This window comes from Mytilus californianus, unplaced genomic scaffold, assembly GCF_021869535.1.
Source record: "Mytilus californianus isolate M0D057914Y unplaced genomic scaffold, xbMytCali1.0.p SCAF_36, whole genome shotgun sequence".
Classification (NCBI taxonomy): Eukaryota; Metazoa; Mollusca; class Bivalvia; order Mytilida; family Mytilidae; genus Mytilus; species Mytilus californianus.
In genome coordinates this window covers 378,547-403,382 of record NW_026262686.1, presented here as the reverse complement: position 1 = coordinate 403,382, position 24,836 = coordinate 378,547, and the positions used below count along the sequence as shown (strand labels likewise).

At 31.4% G+C, this 24,836-nt stretch overlaps 1 protein-coding gene across 1 annotated transcript; it reads right to left on the bottom strand.

Moving 5' to 3' along the window:
• Window positions 1-7: 7 nt before the first annotated feature.
• On the bottom strand, window positions 8-11,747 carry LOC127736719 (uncharacterized). Its single transcript, XM_052247303.1, has 4 exons — window positions 11,701-11,747; window positions 11,057-11,123; window positions 1,536-1,841; window positions 8-197 (listed from the first exon to the last, which is right to left on the bottom strand). Exons 1-4 carry the CDS (start codon window positions 11,745-11,747, stop codon window positions 36-38), a joined length of 582 nt encoding a protein of 193 aa, XP_052103263.1. The 3' UTR covers window positions 8-35.
• Between the last annotated feature and the right edge of the window lie 13,089 nt (window positions 11,748-24,836).

Sequence of the window (24,836 nt, the reverse complement as noted above, 5' to 3'; positions counted from 1 at the left end):
AGTAAAGGTTCCAAAGTCCCAGGTGTTGTTAACATCTACTGTATATCATTGTCGTTGTACCCTAGTTGCTGTCTTGCTAATTTATTCATCAGTTTGTCTTTCATTTGGTTAATAAAGCTAGATATTACATCGACTGCTTTCATTGTAACATTATTTTGGCAGAAATCTTTTATCTTGAAATCTTCAACATCTGTATTCTTTAAACATACAGAGAGAAAATACCAAAATGAGCAAAGAAAAGAATGAAAGGAGTGGGGATTGGGACTACCATTGGTTATGAGTATGTGTGGACTACGGTCAGATTTTTTCATATTTATGGAAACTTGCAGTTCTTCATTATTTAGAAAGCGTAGCATGCACATCACACGAGTCATCGAGGTTAATGTCCACCTTCCAAGTGGACTGTGCTTCGTATGTATATATCCCACGAATCAAAAGGGAAACGCCGCGTAGGCAACGGATTTCACTGTCTGATAAGTGATGTTCAGGGATTCAACATTTCTGCAGCACAGCTAACCTATGCATGCATTTCATGGAAGTTTGATCTAGCTAAACATGAGTTCTAATGATATCAAAGACAGAATAACTGGTGTTTTAGCGAATAAAGGGACATACATCGTCCTCACTATTTCCTGCAGATGAATAAAATCTTCCTCGATCTAGTCAAAGTAGTATAAAATACTATGGTTTTAATGTCCTTATTATAACCTTTCACACTAAACGTCAAGCGACATTACACAGGAACCTGTTGATAAGTGTTTCTCGTTTTTTATGTATACTAGTATATTAGACCGTTGGTTTTCCTATTTGAAATGTTTTACACTAGTCATATATAGCTTGCTGTTCGGCGTGAGCCAAGGCTCCGTGTTGAAAGCCATACGTTGACCTATAATTGTTTAATCTTTATACAATGTACTTGAACGGAGAGTTGTCTCATTGGCACTCATACCACATCTTAATATTTATATAAAACAATCTATTTGACACACAATAAAACTAAGAGAAGTTTAGTTTATGAGCAAATGTGAACTCTATATTTGTTACTGTATTCGTAGGAACATGAACGTGTTGAAAATTATTTCCACACAAACTACTCCGTAATCTGATTATGCATTTTCGTGTTATTTTCGGCGCGATATGATTATAAAATGTGTAATTTTAAATTATAAAACATTATAAGGTTAACGCTTCACATTTTACCGATATACAATTTTAGAATGTACTCTGTGTAATACTACTACATAATCAGATAACGGCAGAATATGAATAGAAATGGAAAATATGTATGATATACGGCATAAGACATCCATCCCAACACCACATTGAAAAAAAATTAGACAGATTAGGGTAACAATATTACACAGTATTACAAAATAAAGGTGTGTATGTCAAGCTCAAAATCACATTCAGTTCAACAAATAATGAATATACATTTTGCGTAGACTGTCTTCCAAAGAAATAGTTTACTTTCAAAACAAATATTAATTTACCTTTAGTAAGGATTTATATTCATAAACTAGCATATACGTATTTACCTTGAGTTTATAAAACTCCACCATGAAGTTTTTGAAAAAGAACCATTTTTCAGAATCTGATTCACTTTGAATTCTGCTGATATATTCCTCTGCTTCGTAGCCAATACTATGGATAGATTTATCAGGTGGGAACAAAATCGCCGTTGAAGTTTTAAAGGTAACTACGCCTTTGTCTCTTGCTTCCCAGTTGGGACAATATAGACCTACTCCCTTCACAGCATACTGTTTTCCCAAACAAAAGACATATCCGGAATGGGTGTATCCAATTTCAATGGCAGCAATAACGTCTTTCTTTATTTGTTTTGTCTAAAAAAGATCCCTCATCAGTATGAACATATGTTTACGCATGTACGATTGTCTGTTTAAATGGCATTTAACGTGTCTCAATCTCGTATGCTGAATAGTCCCATAACTTTCCTCCGACAATTAGAGGGTAATGAAACGTTATGTATATTGCAAACTTATGTATACGGCGATTTCCTCATGCAAATAGCTTGTTTTCTGTATTCCAGCTGTCGACCAAAAGTAGGTAAAAATCAGTGTACTTGCAAATGGCAGCTTTGTTCAATCAAGGTATATGATTTAATGTACGGGCGTTAAAATGCTGTTATTGTTGTGTTAATAGACGATTTTGCAGTGTTTTCAGTTAGTCAACTCACTAGGCCTTAAAATGTAATACGAAAACTAAAACTTTCAAATCGGTTCAAACACGCATGTTCAAATTACTTTGAATACTTAGTCTAGTTATACCTCTTCTTTCTCTCATGCAAGTTACGTTTTCCGAAAGTGTTTAAGAAAATTTAATCAAAACTTTACCAATTATTGCCATTTATTGCCATTTGTATGTTTGAATGATTGAATTGTGTATATACTAGTAATACATATTGTATTTTAATGTATGAATCGAATGTATGAATGTTAACTGTATACATGTATTTTGTTTGAGGGCCTCAATGAAAATTAGACTACTTCTAATTGAGTTACTCTCTTTAAATAAAGAATTTATTATTATTATTATTATTATTATATTATAAACAAATTAAGGCTGGGCTGTCGGTCATTATGAATTATCAAATTGTTCGAAGATACATGTATATATAAATGTTAGCACCAATCGGACAAATAGTATGTGATGCTTAAGGGCATACTATACAATAGAGATCCCTCGTTGATTTTGTCTTGACGTTTTGATAGAAGGTAAATCTGAATGTGCACTTTTGAAATATGCACAGAAAAATATACCTTCATGACTTACTTTTTGAGATATTTTGGTTCAAAATTTGCATATTTGAAGAAAAATCCTGAAAATTTCATAATTAAAGACTTTTAAGAAAAGTAGCAATACTTTTGAACGAACAGTCATAATTTAACCGGGTTTTTTTGTAAAATGTTCCCTTGATCCATGGCAACAGCATGCTGTAACAAGTTTAAGGTTTAACCCAATAATTATTTCCTGAATTTATATTATTATTAGTGAAATAAAGAAATTGATAATATTTGTGAGTCTACACAGAAGTGTAGAAATAATTCTATCGTTGATTTTTTATAAATATTTTGGCGGAGCGTTCTTGAAACAGTACTTGATTGATTGCAAAAGAAAAAACTAGGTCCATGTGATTGTTTTTTCAATAAAACCATAAATCTTGATTTTTCAATGGCAAACGTCCAGTAAAATTACGTTGAAATAAGTTTTAATCGCGATAACGTCGTGAAATCATTCCCGCTGTACACGACTACGCAGTCTAGTTCAGTGGTAAAGGCAAGGGGTTTTTCCAAAGCAACGAAATTAATCATCAAAATTTATAATGCTGGTAACTCGTAAAATAGCATAAGATATTAGCCTTTATGAAATATTACAACACTTGGACAGAATCTTCTTCATAATCAAGAAATATCATCTTAAAAAGTATTCTAGTAAGTTACTTTGAGAAATGTTCGGAAACAAAAAAGATTAGTCTGATAAAAGAATTAATTTGCATCTCAGTCCGACATTAGTCCTATAATATATATATGTAGACAACACCGCTTGGACATAGTTTTAATTATTCAAAAGGCAACGACATGACAAAATGTGAAAAAAAATTATAAAGTAAGTGGGATAATATAAAAATAAGGACATTTGGTATGATTGCCAATAAGACAACTACCCACTGTAGTTCAAATGACGAAGATAAAGCAATAAAAAGTCACCGTACGGCTTTCAACAATAAAAAAAACACCAACACCGTATATAGTCCGCTATAAAAGGCCCTGACATGAAAAATGTGAAACAATTCAAACGAGAAAACTAACAGCATACTCTATAGATATTATATGTATGCGCAACCATACCCATATTAACTAGGGTTATCTTAGAAACTACTCTGAACATGTTTAAAAAGTGAATATTTAGAGCTGTTTCGTGCAAATTCATGTCACAATTGTCTCAATAGTCCATTACGGTGTAGTATAACAATTCATAGGAAGTACAGCAGTCGATATTAGAGCATAAAATTGCATGATTCTATTTTGTTAATAATCTCTGTTAAATTTAACCGTACAATGACAATTTTCCATACAATTTAGCCGAGCTTGCCAAATGGTGTAGATACTATATATTGATCAAGACAGTACGTTGATATCTAATTTACTTATTGGACTTTGTGTGTAGTTGGGTTTCTGTCTCATTGACGTATTATTATCTACATATTTTTTTGTTCATTTTCTATACAGTATGAAATTAAAAAAAAAAAACACATAAAAAATTATAAATGTGGATTTGATTTTTTTTACATTTTTAGATAATACTGTTGACTTCATTATTAATGAATAAATATAACAATTCTCGTCATATAGACGCTTTTCATAGCAGGTACTTTTTTCAAATTCGCGCAACCGGATTGATGACGTCAGTGGATTTTCCGCAAATGTGACTATTATACATCTAAACCTCTAAAGAGACGTCCCGAAATGTGATCGTTCTTATTAGAAACATCGCGAAATTGCAACGTTCTGATTAACAACGTCGCGAAAACAACACGGAAAGTTTTGAAATCGTTATCACCTGCCCCTGCTCAGTCGGAAAACTGACCCCGGTTTGACCCCGGTTTGACCCCATTTCTTAAAGCAACAATGGAAGTCATGTGACTACCATATTTGGGCATTTTTTGTCATTTTTTCTTCAACTGAAATGAGTCTGTTTCCTCCAAAATGTCATATCAAATGAATTCAAAGCATGCTGTACGTTACAAATGCCAACTGTGTATATTTTTTAGAAGTTCTAACATACAAATTGTTTTGATTAAGCGTACTGAATTAGAATACGAAGCCTTCAAACCCCAGGTCGTCACTTGTCGCGTCAATTTTTTTTCAACACATCAGTTGAAATTTCTTTCTTAACTTCTGGTGAACCTATGCTGAATTTAAAATATGTGATGAGGCTTTTTATAAACTGGCCCGTGTCAAATTTGTGCCACTTAATACGCTGTAATACGCAAATGTGCCACTTCGATGTGTTGATATTTTTGACGAAGCGGTTCCGATAGTAATTTACGAGTTACGTCCCTTTGTTGAAACTTTTCATGTACAAACTTATTTGTACTATTATATCATGTATATATATTAAGCACCATATGCTGTTATTTACAAGTGAATATTATTAAAATAATTAATTATCTGTTTGCTAAATATATTTTGATACTACAGACATATGTAAAACAATCAGAACACATTTTATTATTTTTAAAACAGTTGGAACTGTTTCAGAAATGAAATATGGCTTTAATATTACAGTAAGTGTTACTCTGTGCCATAATATATTATTACAAGAGTTACTCTAATATTTTGGTAAATATTTTTACTGCTGTAACCAAATAGTATCAACACAGAAATAAATTTCTACTACATAAAGACCAGGGATAGCCAAAATGTGCATAAATACTGGATCTAGACAGGTCACATGGTTAAAATGAATTCCCTTTTCAATACTGATACATGATTCTACCTTTTTCATATACATTTAAAAGAAATAATAATCAAAGTATTCTCAATGTAAATTCTTCATAATTTGAAATAAAAGACATTGGTTTGCAATCTGTTTAGGTATAATTAAACTAAATATAACAATAAATTTTGTCTCATTGATTCCATGCAAGTTCTACTGAATGGACTCAAATTATAAAAAAAAAAAGCCTAAACCAAAAAATGATTATTGTTAAAAATGGTTTATAATCATGAACTTGCGAATAAATAACAACGAGAAAGATTCGATCTCATATTTTTCTTCTTCTATTTAAAAAAAAAAATAACTATGCATATTAAAAGTATTTCAGGGCAGTTTCTGAGTGCTAAGTCAATATGTTTCTAGACCATAAATGCAAGTAAGTCACACTTCTATGGCAAGCCAAAGTGGACAAAAAGAGCTATTTTTTAATATCAAAAAATCATTTTCTAATATTAAAAAATCACTTTCTAATATTAGAAAATCAATTTCTAATATTAGAAAATCAATTTCTAATATTATAAAATCAATTTCTAATATTAGAAAATGTTTTTTTTATATTAGAAAATCATTTTTTAATATTAAAAAATCATTTTCTAATATAAGAAAATGATTTATTAATATTAAAAAAGAAAAACACTATTTCTTAATATTAGAAAATGAATTTCTAATATTAGAAAATGAATTTCTAATATTAGAAAATGAATTTCTAATATTAGAAAATGAATTTCTAATATTAGAAAATCAATTTCTAATATTAGAAAATGATTTTCTAATATTAGAAAATCAATTTCTGATATTAGAAAATGGTTTTCTTATATTTGAAAATCAATTTCTTATATTAAAAAATGAATTTCTAATATTAAAAAATCATTTTCTTATATTAGAAAATGAATTTCTAATATAAAGAAATGCGACACTTTTTAATATTAAAAAGTGATTTCTTAATATTAGAAAATGATTTCTTAATATTAGAAAATCATTTTTTTGATATTAGAAAATCATTTTCTAATATAAGAAATTGATTTTCTAATATTACTAATATTAGAATTTTTTTTTCTAATATTAGAAATTGATTTTCTAATATTAGAAATTGATTTTCTAATATTAGAAATTCATTTTCTAATATTAAGAAATAGTGTTTTTCTTTTTTAATATTAAAAAATCATTTTCTTATATTAGAAAATGATTTTTTAATATTAAAAAATGATTTTTTAATATTAAAAAAGGATTTTCTAATATACGAAAATGATTTTCTAACACAAAAAAATGATTTTCCAATGTAAGAAAATGATTATCTAATATAAGAAAATGATTTTCTAATATCAGAAAATAGCTCTTTTTGTCCACTTTGGCTTGCCATACACTTCAGGTAATTATGAAAATGCTTTAAATAAGAGTGATTAAAAATGCAAGTCTGAAAGAGATTGTTTTAAGTTCAAAGGACAAGACTTTTATGTAACCATTGTACATGTAATATTTGCATTAACTTTATGCAGGATTCCTTCATCACAAAAAATAATAATAACAATGAATGATTTTTCCTAGACATCTTAAATTCAATGTTGTGCACAGACAGTATAAAAATTTCCTTACCTTATTGTTTTAGTTAACATCAAACATTTCACTTAAAGAAATAATTAATCCAGTCAAATTAACAGCTGAACTCGCCATTACTTTTTCAAACAAACACACTAAATGTGTGTACTTTCTGCTCAGATGCATGTTGACATCGATGTGTAAGACTATAAAAAACTACAATGTCAAAAAATGTCTTTCTTTTCGGAATTAAGTTCAAACGGGGTTTCCTAAATGGTGACAGAACGTTAGACTTGAAATATTTTTTTTAACTTTGAGATACGTATGATTTATTTATAGATTATATATAATCTTTGTTTATCTGTGAAAAAAGAAGAAAAAATAACAGACAATGCTTAAAAGATAGAAAAACATGTATGACATGTATTTCTGACTCCTATGGCAAGTATGAAACAGAAAAAAGAAAAATTTTCAAATTGCCGCCAATTTAGTTTTTCCGCGAAATTAACGCAATTTTAGAATGGCGGGCTTTAATATCAGTCCCATTGTTGTCTTAAGAAAGTAGGCTGGTCCTCTCCCTTGCAACATATACCTTTGTTAGACTGGTTCTCTGTCCTTTATCTGTTTGGCTCTGACAGATAACAAAGGTATATGTTGCAAAAAGTAAAATCACAAAAATACTGAACTCCGAGGAAAATCCAATCGGAAAGTCCCTAATCACATGGCAAAGGGATAGAACCAGCCTAGCCAAACAGATAAAGGACAGAGAACCAGTCTACTTAACGTTTTCTGTGCCACGGGCCGATTTTAGGCCGATTTGTAAATACTACGTTGACTGCCACGGGCCGATTTTCGGCCGATGTTTTTTTCCTTACGTCGAACAATAGGCTTCATTGACGTTGCCTCTTTTGTGTACTATGGGAGTGGCTACACAGATGAAGAACTGTGCCGTAACAAAAAGTTACGTTATGCATACAAAGTGCTTTCAAATTTTCGTTTTAGTTGCGTCGGCCATACTTTTATAGAGTATATATATAAATTATTTCAATTTGTTTTCATTTTGAGGACTTTCTGCTGATTTTTCTGTTTTGTTTTATATAAAAAAAATCATATTAAAGAAATAGAGAAGTTACACTCATTAATGATAGCAGTCGAAATTTTAATTACTGATACCAATTTTGTTGCACAGTATGTGCACGTTTCATCTAATAATGAATCTTCAGTAGTGGTCCAGATCCGAATTATGGAATTATCAAACAAACAAGAAGCCTATATACCAGATACCAGAATAACCGAAAAATTAATTAAAAATACATTCTAGGGAAAAGTAAAGTAAAGTAATTAAAGTGCTTGTCGTGATCCTACAGAGCCATCTTAGTTTATGGGAGGGGATGGGGATTTGATGCATTATCAATCATTTATTCATGTAGGTGTGGTGGGTTGTCTTATGTTCTCACTTCTCCATTTTAAAACGATACCTGGTATTACAATAAAAACGTTTTTTTTTAAATCAGAAATAAATAATATATTTTTAATCAAGATTCAACACACTAATGATTATCTTTACAATCCCGGCGCACCCCCTTACTGCATACTCGACACACTGTCCTTCTCCTCCTTCGACCCCGTAACCATTCCTGTCTGAACATACATCACAGTCTTTTTCTCGATGACCGGGCAACTTCCTTATTCCATTTTTATTCTTATTTTGTCTAAATTGTCTTGATTTTCGTTTCTTTGCATCATGTGGTCTTTGGCGAGATCCTCAATAAGCTGTTGCATGAAAGCTAATCTTGACAGTTTAAGGTTATCCGATGTATTTTATTGGTATAATATGTATGCATTGATAACCATACAGTGCGTAAGATTAAAAAACTACCTTTTTCCATACTTTTAAAGTTTTTCGTTCATCATTATAACTCTCTGTCATCATATCCATAGGTACTTGGGGACAGGACAATTTTTTTTTGCCCTCTCCCTTTTTTCCAAAATCCATTATTTTATCATTTTCTATTAGTTTTAATTATTTTCGCGTTTTGTCTGTATTATAAGAACATAAAATGATAAATATACTATAAATAACTTGTATTTGCTATTTATTATCATGTTTACTATCCACAGCTGTTACTGATGTATATATTTTTTGGAAAATAGGGGAAGGTAAAAAAAAATCGTTCTGTCCCCAAGTACATCTACCTATGATCATATCAGCCAAATCTATGACTGCTTTATAAGTGCTTGAAATGAGTCCAAAAATTTACACAATGTTACTGGGGTCATCAACATCAACAAAAAGTTCTAAAAAAAAATAAATTTGTCAACACAAAAATGAAAAATGAAAAAAATGTCCACACTACACGGATTCCCCACTCGCACTATCATTTTCTATGTTCAGTGGACCGTGAAATTGGGGTCAAACTCTAATTTGACATTAGAATTAAAAAGATCATATCGTTTGGGAACCTAAAACAATTAAAATTAGTACGATGTAAAAATTTTGATCTTATTTTCCGGTAATGACCAATTTTAAAATAACTTACTTTTGATTTTTGACTATTGTTTGGTTGAAATCCACATTGTCGCCACAAAAATGAAATTTCTCTTAAGACCCGGGGATTCATTTTAAGATTATATTTTATAAAAAATTGCTATGTATGGAAAGAAGCGGTGCTTCATTTGTGTTGTTCAATGTATATAGGAAAAATCTGTTTTTCTCCAATAGCGAGAAAAGACAGTGAATGCAAGTTTTCTTTTAGAATATCAAAGTAAATATGATATAAAGTGTCCTTTTTATGCAGTCATAAAAAACTTTATTTATTGGTTTTTTAATCGCAGAAAAATGTCGAATTTCTCTGTTTAATTAATGTAAAGTTTACCAGAATTTAACCCCAATCACTGCCAATTATATATAAAATACGAACGAAAGGATACATGTGCATTTTAAATCGAATTTCTAAATTGCATCCATCTATACATTCTCTCTTTCAAAAAATAAAAAAAATATATCTGCTGTAAAAAAAAAAAAAAAAGACCGCAGAGTGAACAAATACGGTGTTTTATTATTAATTAGTTCTCTTGATTTTGGCGCTTTTATTTTTCACAATCAAAATTTTATGAAAACTTTTTTTACAGCACAATTCGAAGATAATAGTTTTTGATTTGGTAAATTTCTTTATAATACAACCCCATAACTCGGAAACGTAAAATCTAAAATTCATAAAAAAAGAAAGGGAGCTAACGTCAATAGATATTAACAATTCACCAAAGTTTTATGCAAATTGGTTAAAGCGTTTTTGAGGTAATATCCGATATGTTAACGACGGACGGACGGACATACAACGGTATACCATAATACGTCCCGTAAACGGGCGTATGAAAATACACTCCTAGATTATCAAATAATCAAATAATCATGAAATATTTGGTCTGGTAATCAAATAATCACTAAAAAACGTCCAAGTAATCACATAATCAAAAACCCCGTGAGGAAGCTCAACTATCAACTGTTTGTTTGAGCGCTGTGGAACCATCTCTTCGAATTTAAAAAGAAATAAAAAAGTAAAACCCTACCTATGCACCTGAGATTTTTAATAAAATTATTACCGAAAAAGTACAATTTACTTCTACGTATACGGAAGCAAAACTTCTCAAAATTGCCATGCAAATTCAATCACTGAAAGACGTCGTACCCTTTTACGCAAAATCTTATGACGCGACGTTATTGTTATCGTCACTGACGGCAAGTATTCTTGTGTACTTTAGAAAAAAACAAGCTTGGCAGTAAAAGGAAAATTTCGAAATATTCCCTGGCACTGAAAGAGTTAAGAAAGTAGCAACAACGGTCGCTTCTAAGGGCTTGCTTTCCGACTGTGCTACTGTATCGTATGCTCTTAACACTTGTTAATAAGCTCATCTACTACCTTCGAAGGTGATATAATATGTGTAATGAAGCAACGTAAAGACAACATTATATATGGTTGTTATATGACAACTTAAAACATACCTTCAGACTGCTTTCTTGTCCAGAACGATGTTCACTTGTAAATACCACTAACGGTTTTGGTGCATTTCTTAATCAAAGACTTCTGCAAAGACTGATTTAGAAAAAGATACTATTTCATTAATATATATGCTATATACTGAGGAATTGGATCACCTCCCAGCATTAAATATTCGAATGATGCGTGTTCCGTAAAATGACTTTACAACTATTTAAAAAAAACAACAACATGAATTAGATTCTTGTTAGTTCGTCGTTCGGAGAGAGTTTTATGTAGAAATTGCATTACAATAAATTAGAGTGAGATGACATGAAAAATATACCTGTGCAGTGCCTGTCGTTTAATGGTGGCTTTGACTTGTAACTATCATGGGCTGTCTTGGCTCCTTTTTTAATTGTTTGCGGTCTTGTTGATGCTGTGTATGGTGCTACAAACAGAAATAAGCAAAATTACATGACAATCAAAATGTGTGTACTGAAATATCTTTAACCCAACCAATTGAAGTATCTACGCTATTACACAGGCAAATTTTGCTCACAGGAATTTCACAAGAATCTCACGTGAAATTCACGTCAGATTCACCTCATTTCTTATTCTGTTTGATTTCATATTGTGGGATAAAAAGTATGTTTATCATCGTTCTTACCTGTATAAGAATGATTTTTGTGTAGATTGAATCAGTTGGATCACCATTGTTTTACTTTCAATGTTGACATTCTTTTCCTTTTGATAGCTGAATACTTGCGTAACCCGTGACAAATTCAGGGGTAACATTGAAGGTCACATGAATACGGATTCAATGATTTTTGATTATTCACTTGCAATGTTTTAAACTTATTTTGGCTGTTAAAAGTAAATTATCATTACACTATTTCACTTTCACTAATGATAGAATATATCTCGTAGCTAATGCCCCTTTAAGGTGTATGAAAGCGTTAATTTTCGTTTGGCAACTCTACTTATACATGTTATATAACATTGCGGCAATTTATACCTTGTCGATATATCCTTTAAATCAAATAACAACATCTTGAAAAAAGTAAAATCACAAAAATACTGAACTCCGAGGAAAATTCAATCGGAAAGTCCCTAATCACATGGCAAAATCAAATGACAAAACACATCAAACGAATGGACAACAACTGTCATATTCCTGACTTGGTAAAGGCATTTTCAAATGTAGAAAATGGTGGATTGAACCTGGTTTTATAGCGCTAAACCTCTCACTTGTATGACAGTCGCATCAAATTCCGTTATATTTACAACGATACGTATCATATTAATACAGAGTATACTCTAAATTTATAAAAATAAGTATGCCACCTGATTTGAATGATTTTTTTTATTCGTAAATGGGAGATGAGAGTCGAAACAATATGCCATCATTATAATTCTTGACAGAGATCGGCTACCATGATAAATCTTAAATACTTAAACTCACTTTTCGTATTACCGCATCTGCCAAATTTGTTGTTGAGTTACCAAATTTGTATTTGCCTCATCGGTCTTTTTCTGATAATTTCAATATAATGAATAATTTTCAATATTCAAATACATTTTTGTCTATATTTTCAACTTAACAGAGATTAAATAATGCTCTGAAGTACTTTATTAAAATGATACTTAGATACATCTGATTCTTTAATTTAGTACAAAGCGAAACCGTATATAAAGAGGAAGAATTATGTCTTCCGCATATAATAACCGTGTCACCACTATCTATAACTAAGAATGTACAACAGATTACTGAACATCGGTGAGCCATGATAAGATTAAAATTTAATATTTAATTGTTTGGCACAGAAGAAAGATTATCAAATATTCATCCAGGTATTTTTAGATGTTAATTATATCAGAAGAAAGTAAGGACAAGACCAAAACAACTCATCTTAGATATCAGGATTCTAATTTTGTACGTTAGACGCGCATTTCGTCTACAAAAGACTCATCAGTGACGCTCTAATCAAAAAAGTTTGAAAGGCTAAAAAAAAAAACGACGTTAAAGAGCATTAAGAACTTGAAATTACGTTTGTTTTAAGTTGATACTCTTTGTTTGCCTATTTTCTGGAAACCAGAGTCAGCAATGAGCATGGATTATAAATTAAAAAGTAGTTAATGCCTTACTGAATTTGAAGTTCCCATTATGAAATAATGCTTCAATTCCTATTCCTATTCCTGACTTGGTAAAAGCATTTTCAAATGTAGAAAATGGTGGATTGAACCTGGTTTTATAGCGCTAAACCTCTCACTTGTATGACAGTCGCATCAAATTCCGTTATATTTACAACGATACGTGAACAAAACAGACATAATAGGTAAAATAGTCACAATATGGGTACAGCAGTCATCACTGTGTCACAATCTCAAAACAAACAAATATTTAACAAAAAAGCACAGAAAAGTAAAATCATAAAATTACTGAACTCCGAGGAAAATTCAAAACGGAAAATCCCTAATCAAACGGCAAAATCAAATGATAAAACACATCAAACGAATGGACAACAACATCGTTAAGCATCTATAAAATTTAAAAACCACATTCATTGCTTCGTGTGTCTGACGTCAGACATTCTGCCAGTGTAATTGATACAATTGCATTTTTATCATATTAATTCAGAGTATACTCTAAATTTATAAAAATAAGTATGCCACCTGATTTGAATGATTTTTTTTATTCGTAAATGGGAGATGAGAGTCGAAACAATATGCCATCATTATAATTCTTGACAGAGATCGGCTACCATGATAAATCTTAAATATTAAAAATATTATGAAAAAAAAACCAAAACTTGACAAATCGAATTTGATTATTTAGAAACTCGAAAAATTGTTCATTGTTTGTTTTTTTTTTATTACATTATAAATGTTTTAAATATTTTTTTTTATCTACATAGCTTTTTAAAAGGATTTCATAAGCTTAGACAAGATATGTTTTCGATGTTGTAGAAATTGGAAAGGAAAATGTAGTTGATTTGGTGATTGGTACACATAGCAGAACAATTATATGTAATTTCTTTTGAATACTCACTTTTCGTATTACCGCATCTGCCAAATTTGTTGTTGAGTTACCAAATTTGTATTTGCCTCATCGGTCTTTTTCTGATAATTTCAATATAATGAATAATTTTCAATATTCAAATACATTTTTGTCTATATTTTCAACTTAACAGAGATTAAATAATGCTCTGAAGTACTTTATTAAAATGATACTTAGATACATCTGATTCTTTAATTTAGTACAAAGCGAAACCGTATATAAAGAGGAAGAATTATGTCTTCCGCATATAATAACCGTGTCACCACTATCTATAACTAAAAATGTACAACAGATTACTGAACATCGGTGAGCCATGATAAGATCAAAATTTAATATTTAATTGTTTGGCACAGAAGAAAGATTATCAAATATTCATCCAGGTATTTTTAGATGTTAATTATATCAGAAGAAAGTAAGGACAAGACCAAAACAACTCATCTTAGATATCAGGATTCCAATTTTGTACGTTAGACGCGCATTTCGTCTACAAAAGACTCATCAGTGACGCTCTAATCAAAAAAGTTTGAAAGGCTAAAAAAAAAAACGACGTTAAAGAGCATTAAGAACTTGAAATTACGTTTGTTTTAAGTTGATACTCTTTGTTTGCCTATTTTCTGTTAACCAGAGTCAGCAATGAACATGGATTATAAATTAAAAAGTAGTTAATGCCTTACTGAATTTGAAGTTCCCATTATGAAATAATGCTTCAATTCCTATTCCTCATGGATAATTTCTTTATGCACATCTATTCCTGCAAATGAAATAAGAATGTACATGTGCACACATTAGATTTCCAGCTAATAGGGAGGTAGGAATATCCACAACAAAACGCACCTCTTTTTGCCATGCTTTATTGATTGATTACTTGTCTTTATGCATATTGAAGGCGAGAAATTTTAAAAGACATATCAGTTTGACAGGTTTTTTTAAGTTTGCTACATCTGGAAAAAACCCAACACAAATAAGTGGAGGAACAATTTACTGTTTATAATTATAATACTGTCAATGGAAACTAATACTGATTAAGTAAGTTTATCTGTTAAAGAATGCATTATTTAATTCTCTACAAAAAATCGGCTGTGTGTTAATCGGTCGATCTAAATCGTTTGAAATTTACACCAAAATATGGTAGAACTGGTATTTTAACGCTATGTTTTGAAGTTTAGATGACGTAATTGTGAAAAACATAATAGATAGAATAGTTCACTACAAAGTGCTAAGATACTGACAGGGTTTACCACAATGAGAAATACCTGAAATTCTCTGGATATAAACTGAGACAGTGTTTATACACTAAGGTTTCAAATGTTTTAACAAGATTGACCTAATGGTGCTAATATGTTGGTTCTCTCCCTTTCAACATACGGGTATCTAAGTGACCCGTGAGGTCATTTGTCAAAGTCAAGGAGAGAAAGGACAGGGAATAAGCATAACCTATAAAAAAAATGGAGGGGGTGGGGGGGTGGGTGGTGTTTGGCTATTCTTTTCAGTGGACCTGAATATATTTAACTCCTCAAGTATTTATACATCACTGTCATGATTGTCTTTCAAATTTCTAGGCTGAGCATTCCTGGTGGAGATACATTCAGAATAGAGTTTTAAATGCAACATATTTTAAAATGTTACTTTCATTTTCGACAGACCATTCGTTTTTAAGAATAACCAATATCTTGAAAGAAACAGGATTTTATGGAAAATAAGACATAGACCAATACCCCAAAAGTGATAGTAGATTTCCTTATCAATTAATAAAACAGTAATTGTCTTGATTCGATAACAGTTATTATTGTTTCAAACATAATAACACAACCTTACCAAAAAGACAATAGTTTTGAAACATCTTGTTTCCAAATTTTTTACATAGTACATTTAATAATTACCTTGCTGCATAAACCTATCTTTTAATGTGTTGTTTTTGTATGTACGTCTCGTTTTATCGATTTATTTAAACACTACCATAAAAGAATTATACGTTATCAACATATCAATATATAATTTAAATGTATAACTGTGTGTAGATCAATAAGAACTTTCATCTAGGACATACCATTGTGAAACCGATACTATGTATGAATCAAATCTTCCACTGTAATTAAATACAACACAAAATGTTTTATAATTAATTTTAATTTCAAACCTTGTAAAACTATATATCAATACAGGTATTTTGTAAGAAGAAAAATTATAACATCTGCAGTAAGTCTAGTTTTGTTGTAAAATTATTTCTTAATCTCGTTGATGTAATATAATCCACAGATAGCTGAAAATCGAACCTGTTGGGGTTTATCTTATTTTGAAGATGTGAAATATCCCAACCACCAAAGGATACATTCCAGCAATTGCAGTCAACACCAATATCAAAGACAATGTTATAACCAATAGAAAAATGAAAAGACAAACAACGACAGCAAAAACACTACAAAGTGAAACAAGCAAATTGAGCCTTACGAAAGCTGATGTGACAAGATTAGTAGTTCCTGATCTACTAGCGGCAGCTGTCGGGTTGTCATTGTCGATGCTAACATCCGGTAATAACTTGCATTAAGTGACTAACATAAACAAGGAGAGGATGGAGGTGTTTTTGACTACGTCAAATTAATCAAAACTTATCAAGACAACAAACAACAATTACAGTGAAACAAATAGCTTTTGTGCAAAAAAAAAAAAAAAATACAACGATATAAACGGTACCAATTTTAACCGCACCAGATGCGCACTTCGACAATTATTGTTTCTTCAGTGATGATCGATGCCAAAATATTAAAGTGTCTAAGACGTAATAGAAATGTGGAAAAGCAGATAAAAACCAAAAAGTACCCAAACTATAGCCAAATCTGTAAAAGGAATCAGAGCTTTACGTGCGAGAGATATATTCCTTAATTTACCTGCATATGGAGCATATATCTCCCAATTGATACGATATTCCAGAGCTTGCATTTTCTGTTATGATTTCCTGAATAGAGCGTTGCTGCTCACAAGAAAGCTATTCAACCAAGAGTTCCAAGTGGTGAAGTTGACTCATCCTTTCCGAAATTTTACATACGCCATCACGATTTGGTTGACCGTTATGGAATATCTGTTTCAAAGAGGACAACGGATGTGTTCCAACTGTCATAACCATAATCCCGGGTTTCTTCTCACATAAGCAACACGACGGGTGTTTTATGGGAGCAGGATCTGCTTATTATTCCGGAGAACCTGAGATCATCCCCGGTTTTATGTGGGGTTCTCGTTTTGCAGTCCTTATTTGCTATGTTGTGTTTTACAGTTATTTGTCTTTTTTCGTTCTTTGTCATGGCGTTGTCAGTTTATTTTCGATTTTTGAGTTTGAATGTCCCTTTCGATTCTTTCGCATCTCTTTTACTTTATCAATGGGTTGGAAAAATATGAAATGAGAGAGGGGTCTTGAGACATCTGTGAAGGTGATGGGTCTTCCGATGTTTTTACGAAATTTTGAAATAATATGAAGAATGGTGTAAAATATTTGTTCTTAAAAAACAAGTGTGTACACAGATCATTGTGGACAGTATGATTGGATGTTTGACAGTGTTTTATATGACAAAAGGAGTTCTATGTTTTATGTTTTCTATGTATTAACTGTGTTGCACAATGACAACCAACATGAGCATTAGGGGTGTTGTTTATGTAATATTTAGTTTTTTATGTTCAACAGATACTAATTGCATTACTTACAAAATGATTATGATAGAATATATATGTTCCACATCTTTGATTTTGGATACATTTTGTAGCTAGGAGAGGAACACATAATAGGTTCATTTTTTTCTTAATGTGATTTTTTTTTATATGGGAGATGGTATCTGAAAACATGTATTTGCTTACTATTTGTATGGTTCTATTTATATTACTTTGTGGGGGATTGTCAGTATCATAAGTAAAAGATTTTGGTTAAATGTGAAAATTGTTTCTCAGTTTAGAAGATATTTAATGTTTTTTAGTAATGACAATGCCTGACATGATGATTGGGGCTAGATGAGCTAGAAAGTGAATTTCTGTGTTATTTTTTTATTAATTCTTTGAAAATATCTCCTCCAAAGCTGGTCAAAGCAAAAAAAAAGTTTTGACCAGTATGAAAATGATATCAACAAAAGAACCTTTGTGAGCATGCTTCAAAGACTCATAACTAACTACAGAAGTCATATGATAAAATGTCAAGTGGATATTATGAACATCTACTTAATATGTCTAAATATCTAAAAAGTTTTAGTATTCAATATGAAAAAGCTATTGCAAAAGTATTCTCTTTTCAGTTTTTTTGTTATATGGATACAAATATAAGTAATACCAATACAGTAAGGCAGTTTTGTTATGGTATGAAAGTGTAGTAACTAACATTTACTGTTAATTCACACAAACTAAGAAATAAACAAATGAATGATAAATGTTGAACATGTACAATGAAATATATTTTAGAAATCAATTAGGCCAGATAGGCCTTATAAATTCTGATCTTTTTTTAACATACTGAATGACCATTTACACTCAGAACTGAGTCACCAGTAGGCAGTACAGATGTAAAAAAAAAATGTGGATAGTGTCCACATGTGGACACAGATGATGCCCCCACTTGCATATCATATAGTTATAAAGGGACATAACTGAAGTGGTAAAAGTGACGCTACCCAATTTTGAACTTGATCCTAGTTTTGTGGTAATAAGCATTGTGTGCAAGTCTCATAACATTTGGTTGAGGCTAACTTAAGTAGAGAACAGAAACTAAAAATTCAGCAATTTTAATTTGTAAACACGCAATAAATAATTATAACTCTAGAACGGTTGTGTATAAGTTTTATAACATTTGGAAGTTAGAGAACGGAAAATAAATTCAGCAATTTTTATGTTTATAAAGGGACATAACTCAAGAATGGTAAAAGTGTTGCCACCAAATTTCGTACTTAATCTGTATTATGTAGTAATAAGCATTGTGTATAAGTTTCATAACATTTGGTTGAGGCAAACTAAAGTTAGAAAACGGAAACAAAAAATTTGTACTTGATCTAGTTTTGTGGTAATGAATATTGTGTATAGGTTTCATAATGTTTGGTTGGGGCAAACTTAAGTTACAGAATGGAAACTAAAAATTTTGCAATCTTTCAATTTATAAAGGGGCATAACTCAATAATGATTAAAGTGACACTACCCAAATTCAACTTGATTTGTGTTTTATCAGTGGAAGTCAAAATTAAACATTGCATTGTATAAAGCATTGATTGTAGCTGATTCAACTATAATCATGGACAAAGGAAGATAACTCCAATTAAAAAATTATTTGATATTTAGAAGAAAATGAAAATTTTGAAATTTTTCCATTTCTTAAGGGGCATAACTCTAGAATGGTTAAAGTGACGCCACCAAAACTCAAACTTGATCTGTGTTTTGTGATAATAAGCATTGTGTATAAGTTTCATAACATTTGGTTGAGGCAAACTAAAATTAGAGAACGGAAAAGAAAAATTCAGCAATTTTTCCATTTGTAAAGGGGCATAACTCTAGAACGGTAAAAGTGACGCCACCAAAATTCATACTTGATCTGTGTTTTGTATTAATAAGCATTGTGTAAGTTTCATAACATTTGGTTGAGGCAAACTAAAGTTAGAGAACGGAAATGATAAATTCAGCAATTTTCCATTTGTAAAGGGGCATAACTCTAAAACGGTAAAAGTGACGCCACCAAAATTCAAACTTGATCTGTGTTTTGTGGTAATAAGCATTGTGTATGATTTTCATAACATTTGGTTGAGGCAAACTAAAGTTAGAGAACGGAAACCAATTTTGGGACGTACGTACGTACAGACAAGGGTAAAACTTAATGCCCCCTCCGATACGGCTGGGGCATAATAAAGTGTAACAAAAGAACTTAGCATCATATTGCTAGTAGCGCCAGTAGCATTGTTTGGTGAATTTGTGCTTCTTATTTTTAGTTTGGCTAATGGACAAAAAATGTTTGGTTCAAATCTAAATAAAATGCTTTTATCTCCCTATTACTTACATTGTTCATAGAATGGATACTACTTTGACAATTCCTTGTACATGAGAGTTGTCTGTCAAATCTTTATTTCACAAAGAATGAATTGCATAACAATGAACTGAGCTCAAAGCAAAGCACTTTAATAATACACTTAGACAATGAGCTCAATCTAGTGATATACTTTGTACTACAGGTCCTTCATGAACATCCTACTGGCCAAAACCATATCTCACAAACATGCCATACTACATGGTTGGATCAGAAGTCCTGAAAAAGACATGAACTTTATTAACATATTTTAAGTATATACACCGGTTAAAACTTTCACAAATTTGTGGTAAAATTATTCAGTATCTAGCAACTATCAATCGCTTCATGCACAAATTGATATAGGCTGAGTACCCCTCTGTCAGAAATAAGAACATACCTCCACCTAATTTTAGTTAACTGATGAAGAAACATTCAAAACTATAAAATGTTATCTAATAGACTAGCTGCAATGAAATCCGAGTTTTCTAAAATGGTACCTAAAACTCAAAAGATTTTAAACTAATGCATTTTAAATATTGCAAATATACATGCAATAATAATTCTCAAAAATTCGCTATATTTTTCCTCATTTTGTCTTTTGTTCGAGACTGTATATTGACCTCTAGATGTCTTTTAATTACATCCAGTTTGGCGTGGGTTGATGTTTGATGTTTGATTGTTGTACAGGCGTGAAATAATTTTGGTTAACTGAAATCCTTTAACTTCCTTCCAAATTATTTGGTTAACTGAAATCCTTTAACTTACTTCCAAATTAATGTTAATACTGAGGGAAAAAATTACATTGCTAAATAACCACTTTAAAACACATGCAAACTTTTTGAGAGGAAGGCATAATGCATGTAACATCTATTAGATCTTTTTTTAAACCATTCTAAACTACTGATAAGTGATAAAGTTTGTTAACTGTTACTTACCTTCAAAAAGGGGGTTGCATTCACTTTACTACATATACATATAAATATAATCAACAATACTGAGTGCAACACCTAGGATAAATAGAGGATTGTTTTGTAAGAATAGTTGCTGAAATAAGCAGGCAATATTCAAAGTAGAATAAAAAATATTACAGGACTGTGTTTTAAAGTAATAAGCATTGTGCAGGGCTCACGTTACCATGCTACTGGGGCGACAAAGTCGCTTTCCCGGTCGCCACTTCGCTTTGACCGACCTTCAAAAGCGAAATCTAGTCGCCCTGTTGTTTACGATACTTGCTTTCAGTCGCTTTCGTCATCGGCAATATTCAACATTTACCAAGTCGATGAAACAGCAATGTTTCATTTGAAAGTAAAGAAATTCAAAGACGTAAACAATTTATTTTCTTTAGGAGGTTAAAGCATTGATTTTAAAGTTGGTTGCATGTTATTTTCATAAAGACAATTTTTTTATCACTTCTGGTACTTGTTACTCAATTGTAGATCATATCATTCTAACTTTCGGCAAAATAAGCTTGTTACTTCATTAGAACGTGATGAAATTTAAGATTTCTTGCTGTTGTGCAATACACTGTGCTGTTGCGCAATACTTAGTAAATCTGTCGTCAGACTATAAACAAATAAAGTTCAATTAATTCCTAGTGATATTAGAAATTTATGAAACTGTAAAGGGAGCTTGCATCAATAGATATAAACAATTCACTTAAGTTTCATGAGAATTGCTGACAGCATTTTTGAGTTATTGTCCGAAAACTGGAAAATCACCCCTTTTTTAATGAATAAAACCCCATAACTCAGAAATGTAAAATGTAAAATTTATAAAATTTTAAACGGAGCTTACATCAATATAGATATAAACAATTCACCAAAGTTTCATACGAACTGCTGAAAGCATTTTTGATTTTTGTCCGAAACTGGAAAATCCCCCCTTTTTTCATGAATAAAACCCTGCAACTCAGAAATGTAAAATCTAAAATATATAAAAATCGAAAGGGAACTCATGTCAATAGATATAAACAATTCACCACAATTTCTTGCAAGTTGGTTAAAGCTTTTATTGTCTGAAAACTGGAAAATCCCCCTTTATTTAATGAATAAAACCCCATAACTCAGAAACGTAAAATCTAAAATTTATAAAAAACGAAAGGGAGCTCATGTCAATAAATATAAACAATTCACCAAAGTTTTATGCAAATTGGTTAAAGCGGTTTTGAGTTAATGTCCGACATGTTGACGACAGACAGACAGACGGACAACGGTATACCATAGTACGTCCCGTAAACGGGCGTATAAAAATGACAGGGTGTCATACCACACCAAAACCTTCTGAAAGAAACACTAAAGTTGGCAAACAAATTTTTTTTTCATTGAAAACCCTGTATAACCTTGCAGCAGTATCGAGTCTACATGCATTACCTTGTATATTTCATGTACATTGAACTTAAAAATATGTGGTCATTGTCAAAGTTAGTTATGTCAGTTATAATTTACACATTTACTGAAACATGCCAGAGAAGTGCATGTACAAACTTTTGAATTTAATCTGCAAACTGGGAAAGCCATCCTTTTTTACGAATAAAATCCCACAATTTATTAAATTGAAAGGGAGCTTGCATCAATAGATATATATAAACAATTAACCAAAGTTTCATGGCAAATAACAACTGCTTAAAGCATTTTCGAGTTAATGTCCGAAAACATGGAAATCCCCCTTTTAGAATGAATAAAACCCCTTACATTGTAACTGGATAATGTAAATTCTAAAATTCCAAAACAATCTAAAGGGAGCTCACATCAATACATTAATACTATCCCATATAACTCTGAAACGGGAAACCTAAAATTTATAAAATAATCAATTCACAACAGTTTCATGCAAATTGGTGAAAGCGTTGAAGAGTTGGTGAACAAAGCATTTTTAGAGTTAATGGGCGTTAACATGAAAATCCCCCTTTTTTAATGAATAAAACCTCACATTTTCAAAATGTATATTATAAAATTCCTAAAAATCTAAAAGGGAGCTCACGTCAGTAGATATAATCAATTCACCAGAGTTTCATGCAAATTGGTGAAAATATTACTGAGGTAGTGAACAACATGCTAGAAACAGACAGATCAGGGCAGACTGACGGACAAATGCATACCATAATATTTCTCATGAACAGGCGTATGAAAACTGCAGGGTACCATTCAGGCCAACACCCTCTGAAGGAAACACTATAAGAGAGCTTCCTTTCCATTTTTATGGGGGAAAAAGGGGGGGGGCTAGGATGAAAAAAAATTTTCCTGCATTTTTTTTTAGTTCGAGATGTAATCTGTCCTGCCTTTTTATTTTTCACTCTTTTTTGTCCTGCCTTTTTTTCTATTAGTTTATCCCGACTTGTTTACATAAATTGTCATCCTGCCTTTTTTTTCATATTGTCTCATCCTGTTTTTTTTCAAATTTCATCCTAGACCACCCCCCTAAAAATCAAATGGTAGCTCCCTAAGTTAGCAAACAAATTATTTTATTTTTACATTGACAAACCTGTATAACCTTGAAGCAGTATTAAGTTCATGTATTATCCCGCATATTATTACATGTACATTGAACTAAAACAAATTGTGGTCATTGTCAAAATTATAGTTTACAGTTTACTTTTCCAATGCTTTCAATTTAAGATTAGGGCATTTTTGTCATTGGAATTGAGTTTTGTAGTCGGAGATTACTCTAACCTCCAACGACTGTTTTGCGACACCAGCTAGGGCAGTGGGACTTCAGCTGGTCCCATATCAGATAGATGATATTTGCCTGTCCGAAGTGGAGGCGACTGGATTCATATAAATCAAGCCTCAATTTATTAATTTTTCTCTTCATTTAAGTAAGTTTGATCAACCTGCCACCCGTTATCTTCTCATATTTGGACAGTTTTCACATTGACCCATCAATATTGGCATTATAGAGGGTATGAATGCCCTTTACCGTCAGGCGTCAAACAGTCATTTTCGGTTACCGTTAGCATCAAATTGGTTAACATTTTACCGTGATTCGTCAACATATCCTTATCGCGATTCGTCAGAGGTCTCAAATAATTATTGTTACCGTTATTTAAAAAAAAAAATTAACGTGATTTGTCAAAATCTATTTTTTTATCGTCTTGAAGAAAGTATTTTATCGTCATGCACCAAAAATTACCGTTAACGTCATTTGGCAGGATTTTTTACCGTTATTCGTCATGAAGGTACCCCCATTACCACCCTCATTTTAACTTTCACTTTATAAGAATGTCACATGACCAACATTATGGGAACTGATTTAAGCAAATGACCCATATTCCATAGGAAAACATAATCTATATAAATCGAGCCTCAATTAGTTCATTTTTCTCTTCATTAAAGTAAGTTTAATCGACCTGCCACCCGCTATTTTCTCATATTTGGACAGTTTTCACATCGACACATCAATACTGGCATTTTTACTTTAACTTTAAAAGATTGTGACATGACCAACAGAAAAAGTAATTTACAATGCATTACATGTATGAGAGCTGATTTATGAAAATGACCCTTATTCAATAGGAAAACATAATCTAACACCTCGTTCATTTATGATGCAAATAAGCTGAATGGCCGAGTGTGTTCAATTTGAAAATAAAGAGTTAAAATGCCGGAATCGCAAAAACAGATGTTGGACACCAGAGTAATCTCGGACTATGAGTATGAGTTTTGGGCAATTTGTAAGGGGGGAGGGTTCAAGGGAAGCAAATGCTCTTTAAATTATGCATGTTTCAAAA